This window comes from Culex quinquefasciatus, chromosome 2 (genome assembly GCF_015732765.1).
Source record: "Culex quinquefasciatus strain JHB chromosome 2, VPISU_Cqui_1.0_pri_paternal, whole genome shotgun sequence".
Classification (NCBI taxonomy): Eukaryota; Metazoa; Arthropoda; class Insecta; order Diptera; family Culicidae; genus Culex; species Culex quinquefasciatus.
In genome coordinates this window covers 4,863,417-4,889,248 of record NC_051862.1, presented here as the reverse complement: position 1 = coordinate 4,889,248, position 25,832 = coordinate 4,863,417, and the positions used below count along the sequence as shown (strand labels likewise).

Here is a 25,832-nt window from a genome sequence, read left to right as displayed (position 1 = left end):
ATTATAAATTATAAATTATAAATTGTAAATTGTAAATTGTAAATTGTAAATTATAAATTGTAAATTGTAAATTATAAATTGTAAATTATAAATTGTAAATTGTAAATTGTAAATTGTAAATTATAAATTGTAAATTATAAATTGTAAATTGTAAATTGTAAATTGTAAATTGTAAATTGTAAATTATAAATTATAAATTATAAATTGTAAATTGTAAATTGTAAATTGTAAATTGTAAATTGTAAATTGTAAATTGTAAATTGTAAATTGTAAATTGTAAATTGTAAATTGTAAATTGTAAATTGTAAATTGTAAATTGTAAATTGTAAATTGTAAATTTAAAATTTCAACATTGAATAGTGAATGTGTTGGAATGAATTTTGTAAAAAAATGTTGATTTGTAAACCTAAATACTTCGTTTTAATTTTCTGTTCAAATTCAAATTTGAATTATTTAAAAAAAATCTAATAGTTTAAGGATTCAAAATTGTTTTGTTTGCTTATGTCTTGGAAAAACTTAAAAAAAAGTTTAAGACCAATAAATAAACCGAATTGCACCACTCTAAACCGACATTTATCTTCTCATCAACCCGGGTGGCGATGCTGGTGGTGACGGTGATGGTGGCTCATCAAGTCACTCGCACTCATTATCATCGTCATTCGAGCAGTTCTGGCAGTGCCACCATCATCGTCATGATCTTCCCCCCTCCCCCCGCACCCGCCCATCTGAAACTCTTCCAAGAAAAATGGCGCTGAAAGCTTCATCTTCATCATTAAAAACTTTTCCAGAGCGAGAGGAGGCACACAACTTCACCTTCAATTTCCATTCGTTTCTCCGTTTCCTCCTGTTTTCCTCTGTCGGAGCGGGCGCAAAAGTTGGTTGGTGAAATCTGAACCGCAAGGAAAATTAGTGTTGGCTTTTCTTGAAATTGCTCCCATTGCTGTTGCCGATTCTTGGAGGGACATGGGGGGGGGGGGGCAAGTGCCCAGTGTGCCATTTCTGGACAACCCGGACAACCCGGGAGTGGTACATTATAACGGCCACCGACAGTGATACGTAGAATTTATGGTGAGTTTTGTTTGGGAAGGGACTTTTGGGAATTCACGGTGGAGAATTTCTTGGTGTGTAGGTTTTGGATTGAAAATTCAATTTAACAATTAGGGAATGTACTAATGAAGCTCTCTTTTGGGTTCGTAAGGATGTTTTGGTTGAACTGAGATCTAATGTAGAACATCTTTGTAGAAGATTGCATAAAATAATTGAATTTTCATTTTATTAAAAATGTTCTTATGTATCGTTAAACATATTTGTCGAATATTCCATTATTTTTCTGAACAAACCTAATAATTTACTTACTCACTTACTCAATCACTCACTCACTCACTCACTTACCAACTCACTTACTAACTCACACACTCACACACTCACTCACTCTCACTCACTCTCACTCACACTCACTCACTCAATGAATCACTCACTCACTCACACAATCTTTGACCCATTCAATCACTTACTCACTCAACCACTGACTCACTCAATTACTAACTCACTCACTCACTCACTCACTCACTCACTCACTCACTCACACAATCACTGACTCACTAAATCACTGGCACACTCAACCACTGGCAAACGCACTCAATCACTCACTCACTCACAGTCTCTGCAATCATTCGCTCACTCATTCACGCAAACAAACAATGGGCACTAGATTTATTCCATGTTCAATATTGTTTAGTAAAAAATTAATCACTCGAATTGTGTTATGAGGCTACACTTATTTTTTTTTTCAATTTCCTTTGCAGATCATTCAAAAATTCTCGGACATCATAAATGTTTTTTTTTTTTGCTGGGTTGAAAAATATGACATTTATGTTAAATTCACATGCAAACTGCATCAAAGTTATTGCTAAATTACCGCAATAATTGAACAAAATTTCAGTGCACTCATTTCGTATTCAAATTTCCTCTTAATTCTCCCAAATCGCCCCTGAAGCGGCAATCCAAAAGGAGCAGGAAGTTCCCAAAACTGCATCCAATTTACATCGCGTAGACACGCCCCCACACTTCAACTCCAACCATACCCTGCGGGGTGGGCTTAGGCTTCGGCTTATCCGCAAATTGAGAATTCATATCGACGTTAATGATACTTATTACACTTGAATGGTGCTGTAAACTCTGTCCGTTTCACGCCCCCAACTTCCTCTGTTCGCTTGTATGTGTGCCCGCTCACCCGTTAACCCTCAACGCCCAGGGTGGAAGAACCAAACAGCCGACCGACAACCGAGCCGCGATTTGAATGGCACGATGATTTATGAGCAGAAAAAGTTGAATTGAAATTTACATGATTACGCTAAGTACTATCATAAAGAGCTTCTTCTCCGCTCCGTTGGTCCGTCGTTTGTTGGTGGAACGAACAAGTCGATGAAGAAAAAAAACTAAAAGAAGAAAAGCGACCGAACCATCACGATAATGCCTCTTCCAATAGGCTCAAGACTTCACTTTCCATTCACCGGCTCTGGGAAAGCTCTCTCGCTTCGGGAAAAAGCTTCGACGGCCGACGACCGGGGCCAAACTATAAGAAGATAATAAATCCTTATTCCGGAGTGTGATTTATTGTGGGGAAAATTGAAACTTGCGAAAAAGGACGAGTATAAAAGGGAAGGGAGGAGAAGGGATTGAAGGTGTTGCAGCTCTATCGGAAAAAGAGGCAGCTTTGCCGGAGATTAGTGACTTCGGTTGGGTGGAAGTAGTTTTTCTCCTTGGGTTGGATGGGATGGGGTGAAGGTTTTAATCGGATGAGTTGAGGTCTATTATGATTGGGACTTTTCCGCACGGAAGGTGGCCTTTAGTTGGGAAAGAAGACTTACGGCTGAGTGAACTTTTAACAATATCTTGAATAGTTTATTTAAAAGTTGATCCTTGGGTGAGATAGGCACATTGAAGCTGATGGAAAACTAATCTCTATCTCTACTTCTAGCTATACGTCAGGAAACTTTTATTTTGTACAGAATGTTGAATTGAGAAGTTCTCTTCGTTTTCGCAAATCTGGTATAGATCGCAATTTTCGAGCAAAAACACGTTTTAGACAAAGTTTTAGTAACGGTGTATTTTTTACAGGGGTAAGATAGCAGCATAATTTTTTCCGGGAATTTTAAGATTTTTTTTTTCATTTTCAACGCTATTCTGTTGATTTGAATATTCAATTCAAAATACAAAGTTCTAGTTCTACAAAAATAAAAAAAAACATAAGAAATAAGTTTTCCCAAACAACTTTCCACACAAAATGAAAACGAAATGCCCAAGTGCAATCGGTTCCAAATTTTGAGAAATTGTTTTGAGACCCAAAAGCACAAAAAAAAACTTGGTTGTGATTTGATTTGACCATTTTTTTTTAATTTTTAAATAATGACGAACCAGTCTAATAAGTATGTAAATATTAGAAATTATGTATATTAAGAAGGAATTTTCGGATCGATAAAGTGTCTCCGGCGTTTGTGAAATTTTCTGATCGTTTCAAAAAAAAAAATTCAAAATATTAAAATCAAGCATAAATTTTCATTCCTTATTGACATTCATTGGACCAATTTCCAAAATTTTGAAATCATTTTTACATTTTTAAATTTTACAAAAGTTTCAATTAACATGAACATTAAAAATCGAACCAAAAGTATTAGAGAAATCGTCTGTTGAAAATTACAAGCTGATTTTGCTATTGAAAAGTTTTTTCAGGTTTGTGTCTCACCGTTAATTTTGAAAATAAAAAAATAGGGGAAATAAATTCTGTCTACATTTTCAATTACAAAAAACTGTATAATCATTCGTAAACAAGTTTTCAATCATTTAAAAAAAATAACTTTGAGACAACTGACGAAAATCGAAGAAAAAAATTGCATAAATCTATTAATATTTTGAATATTTTTTATGGTATCATATCTATAATAGTGTGATACCGTAAAACGGGGTGACTTTGAAAGGTTTGTTTTTCCGCAAAATGAAGAGTACAATTAAAATACGTAAGGATTGGTTTAGAATCATACTGACCGTGGTAGAGAAGTGTTCAAAGAACCTCAAAAAGAACTTTTCATAAAGTTTTGAAAAGATTAAAAAGTAAGTTAGCTATAGTTTAGAAAATGTTGATGAAAATTATTTTAAACTTCTCAAAGTGTCGTGATTTTCTCAATGAACATGAGTTCAAATCGTTAAGCGGAATGCAGTTTTGGATTCTTTGGGCAATTTTCCATTAGGAGAAAGTTAAATAAGTTTGTAAAATACAAAAAGTGTGTATTTTTCAAAAACAATTTTAAAAATCTCCAAATTTAAAACTAATTTCATTTTAACAAATTTGATGTAAAATGTGCAAACTTCTGATTCGTGCTTCGAATTTAGTGTAAAATGCAATATAAATTCATAATTTTACAAACAAAACTAGTGTTAACAAATTTCAGACAAAATTCCGACTGTTTAACAACATCAAAATCAAATTATTCGCTCTACAGCATTGCCTTGGCGTTCCCGATTTCGGGATTCCTACTCGAAACTAGGTGTCCGAAGGCTTGATTGTTGAGGCAATTGCAAACCTCTTTTTACACCTAAGCTTCCATCCACCCCGGGATTCGAACTGACGACCTTTGGATTGTGAGTCCAACTGCCTACCAGCGACTCCACCGGGACAGGACCCAGGGAGACGACTCCTACACCTGGACTGAGCTATCGACCTAACCTCTAGGTTAGACCGGGGCCAACATTTACTTCCCCATCCGACGGAAGGCGTGATCAGACAAATCTCGTCTCAAAATTTACCACCGGGACCTTCTGGGATCGAACCCAGTGCATAGACTTTGTGTTGCCTACCCCAGTACATGTTTCAGAAATAATAATCTTGAGAAAATTCTTACCTGTTGGAAAATATTCCAAAACAAATTGAAATCCTGTTAAAGTCACCCTGGTTTACGGTACTTTTTGAATATAATTGTTCTGACTATAAAAATTGAAGTTTTGAGACTGCAAATAAACAAATCACGAACAAATTTTTTAATTGTATTTTTACCTTTAACATCAAATTCAAGTTCTGCTACCCGTTGAATTCAAATTTGAAATGGTTGGTAGCGTTTGAAATTCAAAAGCATTTTTTTCAATTTTTCGTCATAACATCTTGTTTTTCTAATTATTTGGATACAAGTTCATTTAATAATTGTCAAAACTGTGTAATTTGATGAATTCTAACATCAACTTTCATTTCAAATACGTTTGGACGCTGTAGACAATGCCACAACAATTGAATTAAATTAAAACATGAGTTTACCAAAACTGTGAAACATTTCGCTGAAATATTTCATAGGCGTTCGAAGCACCGAGGAGGCAAAGCAGAAATTTATGGTTCTGATTTCCTTAAATTCTAGCAAAATTGTTTATGCAATTCCGTTGTGAAACAATTTACTTTTCCTGTCATTCTCGAGCAACGAAATGGCCTACTTTTCTCGACCAAAAATAACAGAGTGGAAAATCAATACCTTTCAAAACCATTTCTGAAAAGTTCTACTTTACAGCACTAGTATCGAAAAGCAACATTTTTTATTATTTTTTATTTTGAACGGTGAGTTTACTTAGCACATGGTTGTTTGACTTAAAATTTCTTCCAAAAGTTAAATCAAAAATAAAAAATAAAAATATTACGGGAGTCAAAATTTTCGTTCAAAAAGTTAAATAAAGTAAAAAAAAATGTTTTTTTGTAGTGTTCAACAACTTAAATACTAACGCATCGATAAGCAAATAATTACACTCAAACAACATTATTATTTTTTAAATTAGACTTTTCACATAAAAAAAGACTGCGTCTTGTATGGAAGATGAAAATTTCAGATTTGTTTTAAATGACAAATTTTTTTTTTTACAAATTTTGGCAGTGTTGCCTAATTTAAAAAAATCATTAGGCCGTTGCAAATATTTCTCAAAGTTTGTGTCGCCCCCGCGGAGCAAAAAATATTTTTTTCAAAAAACTTCAAAATTTTAAAGGAAGTAGAAGTCTAACCAACTGGAAACAATTAGAAATGCATGTTCCTGCGTTCAAAATTATATTTAGCATATCTGTGATCGATCACTGATATTTACAATTTTGTGGAATTTCAATGTACAGCACCACAAAAAGAAAAAAAAATATTGCAAAACAACTTGGCAGGTGTAAAATGCACTTTAAAACACTTTTTTCATTCAAATGATGATAACAAGGCTTGTTGCTTAAATTTCCCGATCTGGGTCGAGGGACATAAACTTTAAAAAATATTTGGCCTAATTGTTGAATTAAAAAAAAACAAAATATTGTGACTTATTAAAATTTAAAAATTAAATTGGAAATGAAAAAGAGTTAACAAAAAATTCAATATCGTGCACAATTGTAAAGTTATACATATTCACTGAAAATGATTTGTTTTGAGAATAACTTTTTTTTTCCAAATTTCAAAATAACCTTGGATTAATAATTGCTGTGATTTGGTTTTCTCTTAATCATGTTACGATAACATTGCAAAAACGCGTCAAACTTTTAATGACAAAAAATTAATGTTCCGTGAAATTTTCCGTTCTTTCGAATAAAAATATTTTCTTGATTTAGAAAATGCCTTAATTTGAAGAAGAAAAAAACATTGAGCTTTGCATAATTTTAAATAGAGGAACACGCCTCACTCCATCTTGCCTTTAATGTTGCCATATCAGCACATTGACGTTGAGTTATAGCTGATAAAAAGCGTTTTCAACTGAAATCAAGTGATATATAGCTTAAATAGTTTAAATAGAGAACATCAGCACATTGGATGGAGCGAATGCTTAACCTGTCAAACAGACGAGAATTTCCCCTATTCAAGCTATTTTTTAAAGATGAAAGCATTAAATATTTTACAAGTGTTAAGTTTTATTTTTTTGTTTTAAATTTATAAATCAAAACTATCTAAAGTACAGATATTTTAAATACAATAATCAAGTCCGATTAGTCTTTTTTTATTTTGACTCTTTTTCTAGTAATGGGTTCATAATTGATCATGCGTCACATTCGTTTGCATTAATAACTTAAACTTATCTGCCCTTTTTTTAAATGAAACATGCTTCATTATGATTTTTTTCCTTTGACTACAATATCATAGCATTTTTTCCCTTCTTCAGCGAATTATCAACAAAGAGGAAAAAAAACAGGGTTTGCATTAATTTCTCCGTTTTTCATCATCCTTTTTTTCTGCTGGAGATATGCACTCTACTCTTCACTTAATGAAAAAGTTGCTGTCTTGTGACACTTTCCCCCGCGAGGTCGTCCAAAGTCGACGTTTTTTTTTTCACTTTCCCTCGAATTCCTCTTCACCAGCGGAGGATGGTTGATGACAGTAATGAAAATGTTCTTCTTTCTAGCGGGGGTAACTCACCTATAGTTGCCAAAGTCCGACTGCTGGAAGTTGCGAATGTTGAGCGTGTACTTGTCACCCTTCGAGTACATGGACCGGCGGTCGGTGGGATCCAGCAGGAACGAGTTCTGGTACCACAGCATCTGCAACGGAAAATGAAATTCCTGTCTTGAGTTTTACTAAATTTTCTTCCCAGGTAGCAAAGCGCGCGTTCTTCGTCATCATCTTCGCGCGCACGCACTCCCCAGGACGTCACTAAAACTAATGATTATTTTAATCCGCGCCTAATTTTGGGAAAACTAATGGAATTCACATGCTTTCCCTGCAAAGAAAAGGCTCAGCTGGGAGTTGAATATAGCACCCGTGCTGAGTCGTGAAATAATTTTCATAATTATTCGCAGCTAGGTGCTAGGTGGCAACTTTTGCGTGGGAACATTTTCCCGGAACGGTGGGGAAATTCCATTTTGCCGCTTTCTCAAGGAAGTGAGCCCAACCGGAAACCGGCGTGGAAGAAGTGTGCTGCGAGATGCTCCACGGGACTAAGCTGCTCGGGAGAGAGTGAGGATGGAAAAAAAGGACAATGAGCTTTGGGATTTTCGGGGAACTAAGAGAGACTTTTGCAGAAGCACAAAAAAGATTAAAGTTTTAATTAATGTATGAGAGATCGGAAACTACTGAGACATGGAGAAGGAAGAGGGTTTTTTTTTGGTCATTTCTAGATTTTTTTTTCATCTGATTTTGGTTGAAAAATTCGATCAAAGCATCTTATTCAGTTTTTTTTCTAATTTAATTTAATTGATTGATTTCTCAGAGTTTTGGCTGATAAATGATTTCAGATATATATAGGTTCTGCAAACATTTTTTCGAAACTTTGATGTAATAAAACAACCAAATTATTTGTAAATTAACTCCCTTCCAAAGTGAATGGACAAAAAAGTTTCACTTGTTGACTTGAAACAAGGCTTAAACTTTGTCTAGAAACTTTCATAATTACATGATTGAATCGGCTTACAAACTATAAGCCAACAACGTTTTTCGCGACCAAAGGTTACTTTCCAGCAACAGAAAAAAAATTGTTAACACTCCAAAAAGTATCACAAACTGTTCACCTCAGCACCTTTGAGTCCTTTAGGCCAACACATTTCCACCACCCACAAATATCATCCTGGCCTGGCATAACTTGATGCAAGGGCGACATTAAACGACAAAGTTTCGCCCACCCCCAAAAGTCGGTAATTTTTGTGTTGTTTTACCAGGATGACTTTTCGCGTCCAACTTGCTCTCGGGTGTTGTTTGTTGACCTGCAGAATTCCACCCCCACTCCCCCTCAAACCTCAAGGAATGATAGCCCGGGTGCCAAACATAACTTTTCACTTCTTTCGGCCATTAAAAGTGATGTTGTTGAGTAAATTTTGACTCGCTAAACTTCTTGCCTGCTGGCCGAGCTCGAACGGCAAACAAGCGTAACTTTTTCGGGTGGGCAAACTATTCAGAGAAGGAAACAACTACCGTGACTTTGTGGAAATTTGAAACTATGAAATACTTTTATTAGGATAAAAGTTGAAATTCAAAGTAACTTCACCTTACAGTACCATTTGACGCAAAGATTCTGCAGGAAAGATGAATATCAACTTCTGCTGGAGGAAAAGCTGTCAAAATACGAGATCGGATGTAAATTTGCGAACCCAATTTATGAGTGCCCGGGAGAGTAAACGAGATGAAAGAACTTGTCCCATTTGTCCTTTCCTGGGCGGAAATATGACAAAGTTTTGGGGGCCCCTCAACGAGTGACACTCAGCCAAAATTCGCACAGCAAACTTTCGGGCAAAACCCTCTTAACGAAATAAGGCTGCTCAGCTGGGCGCGAGGAAAACGATGACGATTACTCGCGAAAGAATGTTGAAACTCGTTTGGTGCGATGCTTGGATCAAACGGCTTCTCCAAATTTGCTTGTTGACTTCAAAGTGCTGGTGCGTTTTTGGATTTGAACGCTCGAAACAGGCCACTTGAACAAGTTTTCGTTGGAACTTACCTCGGAGTTGACATCGCCGTGGACCGTGCACATCAGGTCGATGTCGAAGCCCTCGCTGGCGTGCACCCACGTCTTCTCGACGGTGATGTCCGGGGGTGCTGAAAAAAGAAGAAAATATATTATGTAAACATGTCATAAGAGTATTTAACAAAAAGTTATGATATTTAGATCAATACAAAGCAATGGCAGACGAAACAAACATCATTTAACATACACTTTCATCTATTAACAAAAAAAATTGAAGACATTTCGATGAATCATTACCGATAGCTATTTGAAGTTAACAGTTTCAAATAACGGGTGCCACGATATCTCAACACTGATTTGACTAAATGGCTCAGCGTTTTGGTGAAGACTCTTTAAACTGCCGCGGTGTGCATGACAAAGGTCAATTTTCCAAAAGTTAGTTTTGAAAAAAAAAGATACAAGTATTTGTACGTTTTTCACAAAACAAATTGCCAGTTTTTTTATTCTTGTATTATTTTATTATTTTTTATATTGACGAGTCATAATCAAAATTTTGAGCCAATTTGGTCAATACTCGGTTTTTCGAGAAAATCATTCAGAAAGTTTGACAGTTCGCTTACTCTAACTCAATTTAATCATGGAATATCTTCATGAAACTTTTAGGAATTACTGAAAATAATCTTTTCAAGAGATTGAATAATTTTCTGAATCCTGATTTTTTTTTATTTCTACATGTAAGTAACCCCTTAAAAATTGGATTTTTACTTAACATAATACATAAATGCCAATAACTCCCTAGTTTCTAAATCATTTTTTTAAGTCCAAAATTACAAGTGGCTTCATTAAAAAAAATCTTAAATACTTTAAAAAAAAAAATATTTTTTGCTGCATTTTTCAGTACGACGTTAGTAAAACTGTACTTAACATTTTATTTTCGAAAAAGAGACATCTGGGACTCCAAAACGGATTGAATCACACTAACTAGGCCAACATTGGTGAAGTCGGTGTCGAGATGTTTGAGTGATAACTATCGATGTAAGTCGATATGCATACGTGAGGGTAGGGTAGGTCTTATTGAAAGTTTATTTAGGAAGGCAAAAGGAAGGATTAGTTAAGAATTTTGTGAAGATTTGGTTTTTTGATAATTTGAAAATCGATTTCTTCAATCTAAAAAATATATAAAAACGATGAGATTTTCATCAATCATAAAAAACAGTTTTTATTTAAATTGAACAAAAAATGAATAAAATTAGATCAAAGAATAAAAAAAACCAAAAAAATCTTACCATTTTAATTCAGGTTCCCATCCTCTTCTAAAATTTCTTTAAAAAATGATGAGAAAATTTTTTAAAAATGAATTTTTCCCTCCAACATGTGGTGTCAAATGTACCGGATTTTTAAGTGTGCGATTCTTCTTGAAAATTGTACTAAAAACAACGTTGTTGAAGAACGCAAAACGATACGCGTTAACCCGAGCGAGTTATAAGCGATTTAAAGAAGAGGTTTTTGTACGGAAAGACTATTTTTCACCGATTTCAACGACCCTTAAACTAAGGCTACCAACTGTACGGATTTTTTCCTTACCATACGGATTTTCGAATCTCTTCGCGGATTTTTAACAGGCCGGAATTTTTGTAGGGAATTTTACGCATAATACGGATTTGTACGGAATTTTAACAACTTTTTAATCATTGAATTGCTTTTTTGATTTGGTCGAAGCTTTTGTTAACTAGAAATTTGTATTTTTCTGTGAGTTTGATTAAAAAAGGGAGTTTTCCGGGGTTTCCTCAATTCAAACTTGATTATCAATAATTCTAGGGTTTTTGAACTATTGTCTTTCATATGTTGATAGGACCTTTTTTTAGAAAAACTCTAGAATTGTTATTTTAGAAATTCCTTACTAAATATATTTATCCATTTCCAAAGAAAGCCTTGTGAAAACATTTGAACATTTGATTTAACAAATCTAGAGATTTTTTTTAAAGGTCCTATAAACTGTTGTGTTTCACATGTTACAGGACCTTTTCAATAAAAAAAAAACTATGGAAAAGTGTTCGTGAAAACACTAAGAACGATATTATTCGTAAAAGCAAACTTGACATTTCGTAAACTTTTAAGCGTTTAAAATAAATTGAAGAACATAATGATTTGATTCAAATCACGATTTATTTTATGAATACTTTCAAACGTGCTGTAAAAACGACACAGTTTTATATTTTAAATTTTCAAATTTATTAAATTTATCTGTACGGATTTTTGCTCAGCAAGAGTTGGTAGCCTTACCCTTAAACCATAATTTTTTGGCTTAAAATTAAAAAGGAATCCAGTCAAAACATATCCCGAATGTATTTGTCACCAAACAATATTTGTATCATTAATTGAATTGAAAACGAACAATATTTATTTTTCATCTTTTTTTTTTTGCAGCAGAGATATTTTTTATGGCTGCTGTAAACGAGTTTTCAAGCAAAACATTTTTAAGGATGTTAAATTATGAGGGAATATTGCTAAACAAAATTATTGCAAACTATTGATTGTAAAAAAAAAATTGTCAATATTTTATATTTTTTAGAGGTCAAACTTTAAAAAAATCAATATATTTTCACTTTTCTGAATTCCCAAGATTAGTTACAAAAAAAGATGGGTTCTGAGTGCGTTTTGATTTGAAAGCTTTAATTTTTTCAACTTTTAATTGGTAATCTTGCTATCATTGAACTGTGTTTTATTTGATTTAAGTTTTGATTTAAGAAAAATCTTTCCAAATATGAACAAGTATTGAAAAAGTGGTCCCCGGGCAGAGGTAATAACAAAATTCTTGCAATTTCAATAACAAATACTGGTAAAAAAAACTAAAAGTGTCGTGGAATATTTTTGCAAAATCCAGTTTTGCATTAGATTTAATAACAGTTTATGTTAACATAATATTTTTTGTTATTGGAATGATATTGGTTGAAGGTCAAAACAACTTTGGAATAACATTTTTTGTTATGGAAAAATAACTCCAACTGTTATTGGGATGATCGGATTAGTTGTTAAAATAACAGAAAAAATAACAAAGATTTGTTGGAAGTATAACTCAAAATGTTATAAATCTGTTATTACAATAACAATCAAAAAATCATAGCGACGAAATATAAATAAAATAAAATGTTATTGGCCTAGTATTTTCAAATATCAAAAAAATGTTATTCCCAAGGTATTTCCGTCTGCTCGGGGGTTCTAGCTCAAATTTCAGCGAATATAGCTTGCCTACAGGAGATTAAGTAAGCAAATAATTTTAAAAATTTTAGCTCCAGGGCCCTTTTTGAAATTGAATAATTTTTGAACCAGTTTGCACAGTTTAAACATTGAGGGGTTTGAGTGTATTGAAAAATTCAAAAGTCTCATTTAAATATGTCTAGATTAAAAGATAAATCTAAAGGTCAGTACGCACAAGTTTGCTTTTTTTTCCTTGCTGTAAATGTAAATATCATCTATCATTGTAAATGTTTCAAAATCAGTTTCAAATGTTTTAGAGTAAACTTCATGCGACTTTATTGCGAGTTACATTTCCATAATATTTTGTTTTCAATTGATTTAATTTGAAACATACATCAAATTGAAAAGTGAACTTCTATGATTATATTAAGATCTAATTCAATCAATATTTCAAATTTTCTGCAGAAAGAATTTCCTACTTGAATTTTCAAACATTCTCGCTGCTTCACAATTTGCAGCGCCAATTGAATACGAATGAAACCCGCTTTCGGCAGCCAAGCTCTTTGAATAAATCGTTTGAACCCCGTTTTAGCATATCCTCACATACTCAGCCGGGAACACATTGAAGTGAAAAAGGGTTTGTTTTCGGAAAATCTCCTTTCAACTCGGGGGGTTGGCAAAGGAAGCAAAGTCGATTTAAACCGAGCCAAACAATTCAAGCTTGGCTGAGCTTCGAAATCAGCAACATCTTTTGGCACTTACTAGGGTAGGGGTTGGCATTTTGAACCTATTTTTTGGATTTTGGATTTAGGAATTGAAAATTTACCCAATTTTCCATGCTAGTTTAAAGAGTAAATTTTAAATCCAGTGCCCCAAATCGAGTCCTGTTTGTTTTTGTGTAGTGCTAATGGGATTCACGTGGCTGTGGTTATCGAATTTATGCACCCGAAACACATGTGCTCCCCCCGTCCCCTCCCCTCCCAAATGGGGAACCAGTTCGTGAATTTATTCCGAGTACAAATTGGACTGGATTTTGCAGGCTCATGCCGAATCTCGAATGCTGCTGCGCTGAGAAACGGATATAAAAATTTAAATAAAGGTAAACATTTCCGCCCCCAAATTGAAACACACTTCCAGTTCCAGAACCTCCGAAAAACCGCACACACAGCTCCGGGGAGCACTTGCCGATATCCTCCCCCCCCCCTCCCTGGTTCCGGCGTATCGATGCGGTGGGGAACAACTCTGGAGCAGCAAATGGAACGTTATTTATTTCTTTGGAAATTCGCAATCGATAGAGGAAAAACAGCAGCAGCGTGCACAACCAAACACTTAGTGCTGGAAGGCATTTTTCCCTCCGTGTTTTCGGTGTGTAAATGATTCCGCTGGCAGCACTGAAAGCACGTACAGTCGGAAAAAGGAGAGCCGGAGCAAGATTCAATATAAATGCATATTTCGGGCGAATGCAAATTTCGCCATGATTCAGCACAGTTGCAGCGCGCAGTTTGCAGTTCTGCTTCGAATCAAACGTTTCCAGGGTTTGTTTGGAAAATAAATTCTTCCTACGGGAACAGTTTGTTGATTTAAAGTAGTGGATTTTTTTTTCTGCTCTAGAACCAACCAGCTCATTCGTATTCAGGAAGCTACCTTATCGATAGTTTACTTGATGTGCTGCACCCGATTGCTCGAGGGAAAAAGTTGCATTCGCAAAACCAAAGCTGTGCACATTCCTTGAATTTATGGTTTTTTCCCCTCCCCCAACTCCCCTTAACCGAAAGATAAGCCATTACACTAATTATGCGCAGCCAATCTGGGACCCGAAATAAGCACCACCCAAGGAAGAGGACGGAAAACGGCAAATAATGACATTTCTTAGTGCAAATTCCAAGTTGGCAAAGATAATGCAAAGTCAACCCCGAAAGACACTAATTCTTCGATAGTTTCGTTTGCTTACTTCCGTCCCCGTCCTTTTTCCCTACCTCGTTACTGCCGAGATCTGGCAAACACCAGTTCCCAATTCAGGTGGTTTGGGGATTTGCAAATATTTGCCTGCTGGCTGGAGTTTCTCGTGGTGTTGGGGGCGAGGACGCCAAGCAAGAACTCTAAATGTCGGTGCAATTCACTGTGCCATTACTTCCGGACGAGTTCGACGTGAGCAAGTTGAGCGAGTGCTTGAGAGAATGCTTTTTTTTGGCAAGACTGAAAATTTGCTGAACAAGATCAAACTGCTTAAATTTATGCTATTTGTTGTTTCGTCGGCAATTGCTGAATAATTATGTCTCTAAAAAAGGTTTTGAGAATCCAAAAACACGATTTAACAAAATTTTACTTCAAGCAATACTTAAAATATAGATGACAGATGAAGCAACTAAATTAAAGCGTAAAGCCACATGATGAACATTGTTTTAAAAGATATTAAATTTATTAATTTCCAAAACGTACACGTTAGCTGTAAAGCGATAACTTAACAAAAGGCATTTCTTCAATGCCATGCATCACGGTTCACAAGGAAAACCAATTATTTCTAATGCACATCCAATATTATTCCCACGCTAACAAGCTGCAAAGCCACAATCATATTTCCGTTTCCGTTCCGTGAGCTAGTCAGTTGTAGTTATGGTACACTCCTCCAACCAACTCGAAAGCTTCGACTTTCCCTTGAATTACGCAAATTTACTTCACTTCTGTCGGTTTCTCTCAATTTTCACTCAATACCTCCCTCGCAACGTGTGGGACGTCCATAAGCTACGTTACCAGTTTTTTTAACGTTCAATAAAGATTTATAAAAAAGGTCATATACTTACACAGCACCGTCACCTCGATGTCGGCGTGGACGGCCTCGCGGACGCCGTTGTCCGCCGTGCACTGGTAGATTCCGGCGTGGTGCCGATCGACACGTTCCAGCACCATCGTCGTACTCTCGGACAGATGGGACGAGCCGGCGAACGAGTCCTGCAGTTTGAGTGGGGAAAAAAAGTTGAACAGAATGAATATTTACTGTGTCGAGCAAGAGAACACACACTTCAAGTTGAGGGTGGTTTGTGGAGCTACTAAAATGTTCGTTTAAATACTAACACTCTTTGGTTTATGGGGGAAAAGTGAGGTCTTTTTTTGCTCTCCTCTCAGATGAAGATTGATTGCTGATATAAAAGCTCTCACGCAGATCAGGAAGAAAGAGAGCGCAATTCTAAAATCTAATCATATTGGCATGGTCCCACTGTTAAAATCACCTTCATTACACTTCCTCCTTCCCCCCCCCCCCCATTCACGAGAGAATATCCCACAAGAGTAAATCACAACTTCCGCAAACAATAAACTAAACCAAGGTGAACTACACCCAAGTGGTGAAAATTCCAACCACTTTGCCTTCTGGGAAATATCTCCAGCGGAAGCAAACAAACCGAAAAAAAGCAAATTTCACTCTATGCGATGACTTTATGAGTTTGCCAGAGTGAATTATGAAGCAGGATGCGGGACAAAATTCATAAAAAAATAAGTTGGCATAGAGAGTGGGGAAAAAGTGGTCGAACTAACTTAGTTAGCTTTTAATGAAGCTGGCACGGATGCATCAAAGTGGGATATTTTCTACTCTAGAATGTCTCATGGAAAGAATGCCTTCATCCACGTCATAAATTCCAATTTTATTATTATTGAATAGTTACGAATGATTTCACAACCGATTACACATTGGAATAAGATGGGATTTTGCTTTGAACGCTGACTGGCAATCGAAAGCAGCAGGTCGCAATCCTTGTCTCATATTACGAAAAGAGCAGCTGTTCAGTCAGCAGATCTCTCTCTTTCCCTATGACTATGCAACTTGGTCCACGAAGGCAGAAGAAGAAGAAAAGACAGTAGTTTCCTTTGATGGCATCAATTCCCACATGTGGAGCGGAAAATAGCTCCATTCCATTTGTGTCTGTGTGTTAGTATGTAACAAAAAAAAATGAACGAAAATGGCAACCAGTGAAGACGCCGCAGCTTCCAGGAATTTCTTCCTTGGGCGAGTGGAAAAGTGTCCCCCAAGAAAACGCTCAAAAGACCAATCAAAGTAGAGAAATCCACATCAGGAGACACTTTTATAAGATTTTGCCTCCTCGCATGCTCGTCAGCTACCGGGCCATCTTAATAGGGTGAAGCTTTACGAGCCTTATATGCCTTGCCGATGGAACTTGCGAAGCTTGATTTGGCGTCCAGCTCTTACTCTCCGGGAATGGCATGACTTTATCTTGTTGGCAGAAATAGCCTGTTTGCGAAAATGAGTCTTTAGTAGCAGGAATACAACATTCCGATTCATTGACATTAATTTTTAGAATGATTTGCATGGTGATTCATGGTGCAATATAAAAAAAAATAAAACTTGATCATTTGATTCTACAAGGAAAAACACATTTTTTGTCAAAACATCACTGAGGTTGAAAAATTATGAGGTTTTTTTGACAACGTCGGTGATTGATTAAATGAAAGGAGCAGTTTTCTATTATTGCACAATTTATATTTGAGTTTTTACATATTTAAACAAATTTAAAATCATAAACATACTCAAAAAACCCTTTTTCTAAATATATTAAAATTAGTAGACAATATTCAAAGCGCCAGATATTTTGCGAATCAATAAACAAAATTTTTAGCAATTTTCCCAAAGAAGCCAATTAAATGCTGATAAATGCCGGATACAAATGCTAACAATACTACAGAATTCTTCTCTTATACTAAGTATTAAACTGTTAATTTCCGCAACCAAATCTATTTTTGAAGAACAAAATTCGATTTTTTTTTTCAAATTCGAGAATTCTAGGGACAAAATATGGAAACATCCGGAATTCGAGAATTCCCGATTTTGGAAATGTCCTGGGATTTTTTTCTCGAGAAATCCCGGGATGGACTCACTACTTGGTTCACCCATACAAGTGCATATACAATTTTGGTAGCTGTTCATACAATTATGGTACGTAAATATTCGAAAAACTTTTGAAGAAATTTGCTGAAATTTTCAATTTAGTGTCTTCAAAAAAGGTGTAGGTATGACTATTTAGAAAAAAATAAGCAAGCGATTTTTTTAAGGGAGCAATATTGAATTTTGGCCCTTTTTAAATTTTAGTCCCGACTTCATCAAAAATCCCGACTTCTCAAATATATTTTTTTTAAAAGATCATAAAATTTGACAAATGTTTCATTTTTCAAAATTGAAAATTTAAGATTTATTAGCTGTTTCAGAGGTCCAATCTTCTTCAATATCAATTTTACTGGAAGTTTTTTTAACCCTTAAAAAAATATTAGCAATGGACAAATATTGCCACTATATAAAAAATAGAAAAACGTATTTTTTTAGTAAAAAAATATGTTTTATGTGTGCTTAAAAAATGTTTGTAAAGAACTTTTTTGCAATTCCGTCGTGAAACTACTTTCTTTTCCTGTCATTTCTGAACCAAAAATAACAGAATCGAATAGCAACACTTTTCAAATTAAATGCTGAAAAGTAATACTTTTCAACATTTTTTTAATTCAAACCGTTTCTTGACAAAATACAAGAACATTTGACTAATAATTTCACTCAATAAGTGGTTTCTGAAATGCAAAAAATGTTGTATGGAATTCGTTGCAAAACTTGATTTTTTCAGCACTCGTCGTGTTTATCCAACTCGGTGAACATCGTAATGTACGACTCGTGCTGAAAACGCCTCTTTTTGCAACTTGTTCCATAAACTACACGGAGAAAAAAGAGTTCTCAAAAGCGTGAACAAGCGTTCATGAAAATGAGAACCTCGAACAAAGTGTTCAAATCCCATGGTACGATTTTGAAAAACGTACCATGAAATTTGAACACTTTGTTCGTGGTTCCCATTTTCATGAACGCTTGTTCACGATTTTGGGTACTTTTTTTCTCCGTGTACTATTTTACAATTCCGCTGTGAAATTGTCAACTTTTCCTGTTCTTCTGGAGAAACGAAACGGCGTACTTTTCAATACCAAAACTAACAGAATGGAAAATTAATACCTTTCAATACAAGTTCTGAAAAGTTCTACTTTTCAGCATTGAAATGGAAGGTGAGAAGTTGTACTTTCGAACACTTGTATCGAAAAGTAAAATCTTTCAATATTCTTTTGTTGTGAACGGTTAGCACATGGATGATTGGCATAGAATTTCGTTCTTCTATTTTTCTAAATTGATTTAACATCAAAAATTAAATTCAAAAAGTTCTTTTTACCTTTTTTCAAAAATCATCAGTTTTCCTGAGAATCATGACTCGGCGGCAAAAATAGTGTCCAGACTTATCTAAGGCTTAAGTTGCGGTTTGTTTTCACCTAAAGCATATAAAAAATTTGAAAATCGGAATTTTTTTTCATAAATTTATTTTTCTGAATAGTCTTCAACAATACCTACAACTTTGCCCAAGATACCAAATCGATCTGGAAATTCCTTCAAAAGTTACAGATTTTCGAATATTTACGTACCACTTTTGTATAAACTTCTGCCAAAATCGTATGGAGACTTGTATGGGTGAACCAATGACACAAAATGGCTTTGGTCTTTGGTCGTAGGGAAGGCTCCCACAAAGTTTGAGCCTGATTAAATAAAAATGATCGAAATCGGTCGAATTCGTAGAGAATCGCTCTTATATCAATACTAAAAATGATTGGACACGTAATTTCCAACATTTATGAAGGATTTTAAAATTTATTGTTACCTCGAATTAAAGATTTGAGACAACAGTAGTTTTTTTTAAAACTGATAAAAAATTACTATTGAGATGATCGGGATCTATAAAACCATTGCACTGGGCTTAAAATACATTAAACGAGTACAAAAGTAGTAAATTATTAGAAAAAGCCAAACGCAAAAGCAAAAAAAAAAAAATACATTTAAAAAAATTGAATATGTCTGATTTTGGCATCAATTTTTAGGTCTGAGATCGAAACAATTCCCAATAACTTTAAATAGAAATGATTCAAACATTCACCTAGGAAACGCAGAAAGCTTCCTTATCGTTTAAAATCAATATTTTTTTAATATGAAATCTCTCTTGATTGATTTTTAAAACTTTCTAGTTTTTGCTATCCGAATATACTATTTTTTTATAAGAAAGTTTAATTTAAGAAGATTTTTCTGTTGCAAACAGCAAGCAACTAAATTAAATTCCATTTGATAATTTAATTGATGGAAAAAATCTTCAAAATGAATATTTAATGGGGTTCAATTTCTACGAATCGAATAAATGTTCACAACTACGCATAAAATTTCGATTTTCCAAAAAAAATGCCAATTTTCACTTCAAAGGCTCACTTTCAATCAAAAGCACAGCACCCGTCAATACCAGCCCAAAGTTCTATTGATGTTGGCCGAGCCTTTGTTACAATTTTAATAACCTCACAAATTAAATGTAATTATCGCCGTTAGAAGAACACACACACCAAAAACCACTCGCTCATCGAAGCATCAGTTTCGGTTATTGATTTTACCTTTTTGTGCCAGTAGATGGCGGGCACCGGATTGCCAGAAGCCTTGCACTCCATCGTGACAGTGCTGCCTTTCCGGGCTGTGATTTGCCTGTTCTGGGGCACCACCCGTATCGTCGGAGGTACTGCAAAATATTCCGCGCGAAATGGCCATCGATTAGTACAAAGTCCTACGTGCTAAAAGTTCGCGAGCTTACCCAGAATCTCCAGCGTGTGCACCTGGTCCCGGCTTTCGTTGTCGCCGATCTGGCAGATGTAATCGCCGGCGTCCTGGATTTTCACGTTCGCTATCTGCAGGTTGTAGCCCTCGATCAGCTTGAAGCGGGCGTCCCGCGTGACCATCAGGTTGGCCGCCGTCAGGACCGATGTCCCCCGGCGCCACAGCAGCACGTAGGATCCTGGAAAGATGAAAAACATATTTTTGTTATGTAAAAAAACTAAATTGAACCATATTTGATGAAAATACTCACCCAGATCCTTCACTTTGCACGGCAGCTCGATCGAGTCACCGATGATGGCCTTGTACAAGTGACCCCGGGTCATAAACTTTGGCGCCACGGTCTGAAGCTCCACGTCGCTGGCGGAGTGGTACGGGTCGGGTCTCGCAAGGCAAAGTCCTATTAATGAAACATTAAAGGTGTTAAATTAGTTAAAATCGAGCCAGGGTCGTTTGATGACGGGTTGATGGTGGACGCTGAGATGTATCGATTTTGTATGCAAATTTAAATTGAAACACCGTTCTCAGAAGCTCAAACGGCAATTTACTGGCAACTCTTTCATATGCAGATTTGCTCGTTTGCTTCAGTGATAATTACCATCGTCAATTAATCGGATCTGATCCCGGGTAGATGTGTGCGACTGTCTGCACGTGGGAGGAAGGTAAAACGTTTCATCACGTGCGTAATTGCTTCCCTCTACCATCCTCCCTCGTATGCATCATGAACCTCATATCCTGGAGCAGAATCGATTAGACTTGCAAATCATTCCTGCTTCAAGCTTTTCACATAAAACTGAGCAAGATTCAATCGCTTCAGCACCTCAACCTTCCTCCCGAAGTTTTGTCACGTCAGCAAATTTTCTTCTCCCTGAAAGCCATAATCGACGATGAATGAGCTCGATTCAATTAGCAATTTTCCGCAAGATTGACGGGGAGTTCCTGTTTTTGCATGACATCCCAGCTTGATTAAAGTTCTTTATCTTGGCTGCTCTTTTGTGGTGACCTTGGTCCACAAAAGTTCCGGAATCTCAGCATGCAAGTTAGATTTGTGGTCAGCTCTTACACTTGGCCGGTCCAGGTGTTGAGGTTGACGTGCAGGCATGCATGAAACTCGGCTCAACCGACCACGTAAATTACAGCCGGTGATGCGTGCAAGGAATGTGAGAACATGTGGCCTACGGTTTGACCCGCTCCACCCTAGCAGTTGCCACTTGGGCACTCCCACCCGGAGAAGTTCAAACTGGAGCAACATCAGAGATTAACTATTGCTTATTCATGCGCAGACTCTCAGAAGAGGCGAAAACTTATGAATATTCCGAGCTTGGCTTCAGGGAAGAACGTAAAAGGGGCGACATTCTTGCCCTTAATGACTTTCAGAACACTGCTTTACGAAATTTTAATGCAATCCTACCTCTTTCCCAACATTAAAGTCACTGTTGACAACCCGGTGTAATTCGCGTGACGCGTCGAACAACCAACTTCTAAGCTCCCGGAAAAGCTCCCCTCCTCCCAGCTCTGGAGGCAGGTGGAAAACTTTCGCACAAACTTTCATTACCAACCGACCATCCAGAATTTCTTGTTGACTGTCACAGCTAGTTTGGATCGAGTAGGGTGTTGATGACAAACTTGAGCAGCCACACGCGTCGTCGCCGGAATTATGTGGGATTTTGCGTGAAAAAGTTTGCGCCATGTTTCCGGTGAAGCTTGAAGGAAAGATGGTTGCTGTAACCCTTACATTGATGCCCGTGTAAGCCCATTGAGAGAAATGAGTGTGAAGGTGGGATCACGAGTGTTAAAGTACGTGTCTGAGAAGAGTTATTTTAGAAATAATGCGTTTTTGGCAATTTTCAATAATTCGTTTAAATTCGTTTAAATCATCCACGTTACAGTACACAGGGCCTGATTATCTTTGATTTTCGTCGAATATGGTAAAACATTTTCTACGGTTTTCAACTTTAAATAAAAGTTGACGACTTTTTTCGTTTTCAATTTTTAAATTCATATCACAAATCGGGAGCCGTAGTTGAACTTGATAAAAACTATTTTTTAAAGTAAATTATATATTTTTTTAATTAAATTCAAATTTTGTTTTTACTTAAATTCTTAGGAGTTTTTTTTTGTGATGGAATATTTGAAAATTTGCCACAAGGGCCTTGTGATTTTGTTTTGTTTGATAAATTTAAAATTATCAGTTTTTCACTGTTAAGCTTATTACACATTTTTTTCAAAATGTTTGCTCCTCGGTTAAGGTCAATGACAAGGGAAGGGGAAATAATAAATTTCAAGAATAATTTAAAAAAATGTTTGTAACAATAACAAAATACTTTTTAGGGGAAGGTGGGGCAAGACGACCATATGGGGCAAGAGGAACAATCGCTCGTACGGCATTAATTTTTACAATTTTGATTATTTCCAGTATGAGGAATTGTTACTAGCAATGCAATTAACTGATTCTACTGCCACATAACCGCCAAAACGACGTAGAAGCCACTGGGCATAATATTGAATGAAGCTTTTTTCAAAACCTTTGTTTTCTTATAATATTTATGATACAAAATAAGGCTTTGGGTTCGTTTTAAGGCTCATTTTATCAAAATGCTATTTTTACAAGATCAGTAGTGTCCATACCAATGACTTGCACTTATTATAAAGTATGATTAAACCTTTGGATATTTTTGTTGAGAGCTTTTAAAAAATCATGTTCAGGTGGGGCAAGTGTACCATATGGATTATTAGTATGGAAACTATTACGAATTGCTGCAGCAAAATTTTTTATTGTGCATAAAATACTTAAAAACTGATAAACAATCGTTAAAACAAATTGTCCATACAAAATATAGTGATATCATGAAAATTTACTGTTTATCATCTAAGTAATATTTTTTTTCGTAAAAACGATCAAATTTTTAGTAAAATATTAGTTTTAATCTAAAATTGAAAGAAGCGTTTCAAATACATTCTAATTTGATGTATCTAAGTGATAACAGTTCAATTGTTAGCAAATTAAAATGTTGTTTCATGCATTGTTCCTCTTGCCCCAACGGGTTGTTCGTCTAGCCCCACTAGTTGAGTAGAGCGTACGGAAAATCCAAAATTTTAAATTCATTTTTTTACATTAAAAATTAGTATTTAAAAAAAATGATCTATCAAAGTCTTAGTCAAGACCTGGAATAAGATGATTATTTAAAAAATCCTACAGATTTTTTAACGTTTTTAATGGGTTATAACGATACTTAGCTTGTTACACTTGTCCCACTATCCCCAACTTAACTACAGATGTGGTAGGGTGAAAAATTGGCAATGTATAAATATAATAAATTTAGGAAAAAATATTGAGTTGTAAGCCATTTCGGAAATTCAAATATTTGAAAATGCTTTAAAATAATCAATTCATTTGAAATAAAAAAAATATCTTGTTTTACTGTGCATGCAAAATAGTTTACAATCGGTTTTACTTTTTTTTTCCACGAAAATTTTAATGTTAAGCTATTATAATTTTTGCCCTTTACCCTGATTGTTTGGACAAAATTGCAATAGCCTAAGATAAAAATTAAAGTTCTCATACTTGATATCGATAAGCAAGTCGTTGACTTTGACTCAAAACTTTTTTTCGTAAAATCGCGATAACTCGTGATGATTATAAGCAAACCCCTTATGTCTATATATCAACATTTTGTAATTGTCTGCTCTACAACTTTGTAGAACATTGTTACACTCTAAAAAATAACCCTGCAAAGTTAAAAAAAAACACGAAATTTTAAAATGAAAAATTTTGTTCTAAATGAAAAAATGACCCTTCTGGGTCAATGTAGATTCGAAAAGTACATTAAATTTCCATTAAAAAGACATGTTATAAAAATTGTTACAGTCGAGTAACGGAAATTGGGAGAATTTAAAAAAAAATTAGTGTTTTTTCGATGAAAAATACGTTTTTTTGGAATTCTGAGTACACCATCAAATCGGGCGTTTAATTTTACATAAAAGTCCCTTTGACACCAAATTTCCATCTCATCACCGTTTCAAGCAGCAAATTATTGAAAAACACCTCTTTTTTCACATGTTCAAAAATGGAAGAGGTCGTACCGCCCTCCGTCACGAGATATCAAAAAACGGACCTCGGATTCGTGATCAGGGACAAAAGTTACCCCTTAGGACAAAGTTTCACGCAAATCGAAAAGGGGTCGGGGAAACTGCTGTGTGAGTTGACGGAGAATTACCCACTATGTTTAGTGTGTCATGTAACTCATGTCAGGATGTCCCTGTTTCCAATGCTTAAAATTGTATTTATTGTTTGTATTGCAAAAAAAAAAAACAAAAAATCCACTGCTTTAAATACCGACTTTTCTAAATGAGCTACTTTTAAAGTTAATGTTGTAAGTAATCACTTAATTTGTAATAATAAATATACTGCTCCTGATCGCATAAATGTCCCATATGCATTTTGGTTCAAAATCGTGCGCAATTTCAAAAAAGCCTATAACATCCAGTACTTTGTTCGAGAAATCTTGGAAAATTCCAGTTTTTTCGTGCAAACTTTACACGTAGCCTTATGTGTGGGACAAACTTGCCTTGCTTTTTCTCAGTCTGGTGATTTTGCATTATGCAAAAACATTTTTATTTTTATTATGGGACATTTATGCGAATATGGGCCATATAGGTTCATAAATTAAACGTAGGTAGATTATTATTAAATCTAGATTAAAAAGCACAATAAAAGCTTCATAATGCTTACAACAAAGCGTTGAAATTGGTTGATGTAATGATTGATGAATGATGAAACAATTTAAGATAGAAAATATGAAAACGACTATGCAATTATTAAGCCAAGGAGAAGTACGCCAAAAATGTTGAGTTACGCTTTTTTTTCTAAAATAAAAATCAAAGAAAAAAAAATTTTTCTTATTATTATTTTTTTGCTACTGATTTCAAATTTTTAATTGAAATATGGCCACATTTTGTTTAATTTTTACTCAAATTTAGCTATTATCCATTATAAAAACGAGATGGCACTGTAATGGTTCAATTTTCAATTTTACAAAATGAAATTTTCTTAAAATTTTATGATCTTTTTAAAAGTTATTTAGAAAACTATGGAACGTAAACTTTAATATTGTAGTCACTCAGGTGTTTTTTTTTTAGTTATTGACGGAAAAACGAAACTTATGACCATACGAATATTATAGGCTAGTTTTTGAAATTTTGATATTGGACCCATCAGGTGTCGATAAGTATTTTTTTAAACACTATTAAAGAAATCATTATTCTGTGCGGATTATTTTGACGTTATTTATCTATGGCTCTAAAATAGCGGTTTTTTGTCCGCTACACCATATAAAAGTATAGATTCTAGAAAACTGAATTCATTTAGAAAAACCAACTTAATCCACCTATGTGGTTGATGCCTTCCTCACTTTTTACCAACAATGAGTAATATGAGTGGTTCGGACACATATTTCAGCTATTCTTTTTTATGAGAACTCGTTGGAAAGGTCTTTTGATTACCTAACCAATGATGGGTCGGACGATGGTTCCGGACATCGTTTACATACATTTAAGTGAGATTCGGCTTCAAAAA

General features: G+C 35.1%; 1 protein-coding gene across 1 annotated transcript in view; it reads right to left on the bottom strand.

Annotated features, from left to right (window-relative positions):
• LOC6050613 (limbic system-associated membrane protein) overlaps positions 1-25,832 on the bottom strand; it is a 171,884-nt gene that overhangs the window by 34,028 nt on the left and 112,024 nt on the right. The window contains exons 3-8 of the mRNA XM_038254302.1: positions 20,511-20,657; positions 20,238-20,438; positions 20,044-20,165; positions 15,387-15,534; positions 9,421-9,518; positions 7,410-7,531 (exon numbers count right to left, since the gene is read on the bottom strand). Of these exons, the coding sequence (XP_038110230.1) occupies positions 7,410-7,531; positions 9,421-9,518; positions 15,387-15,534; positions 20,044-20,165; positions 20,238-20,438; positions 20,511-20,657 (838 nt within the window). The remainder of the gene's footprint in view (positions 1-7,409; positions 7,532-9,420; positions 9,519-15,386; positions 15,535-20,043; positions 20,166-20,237; positions 20,439-20,510; positions 20,658-25,832) is intronic.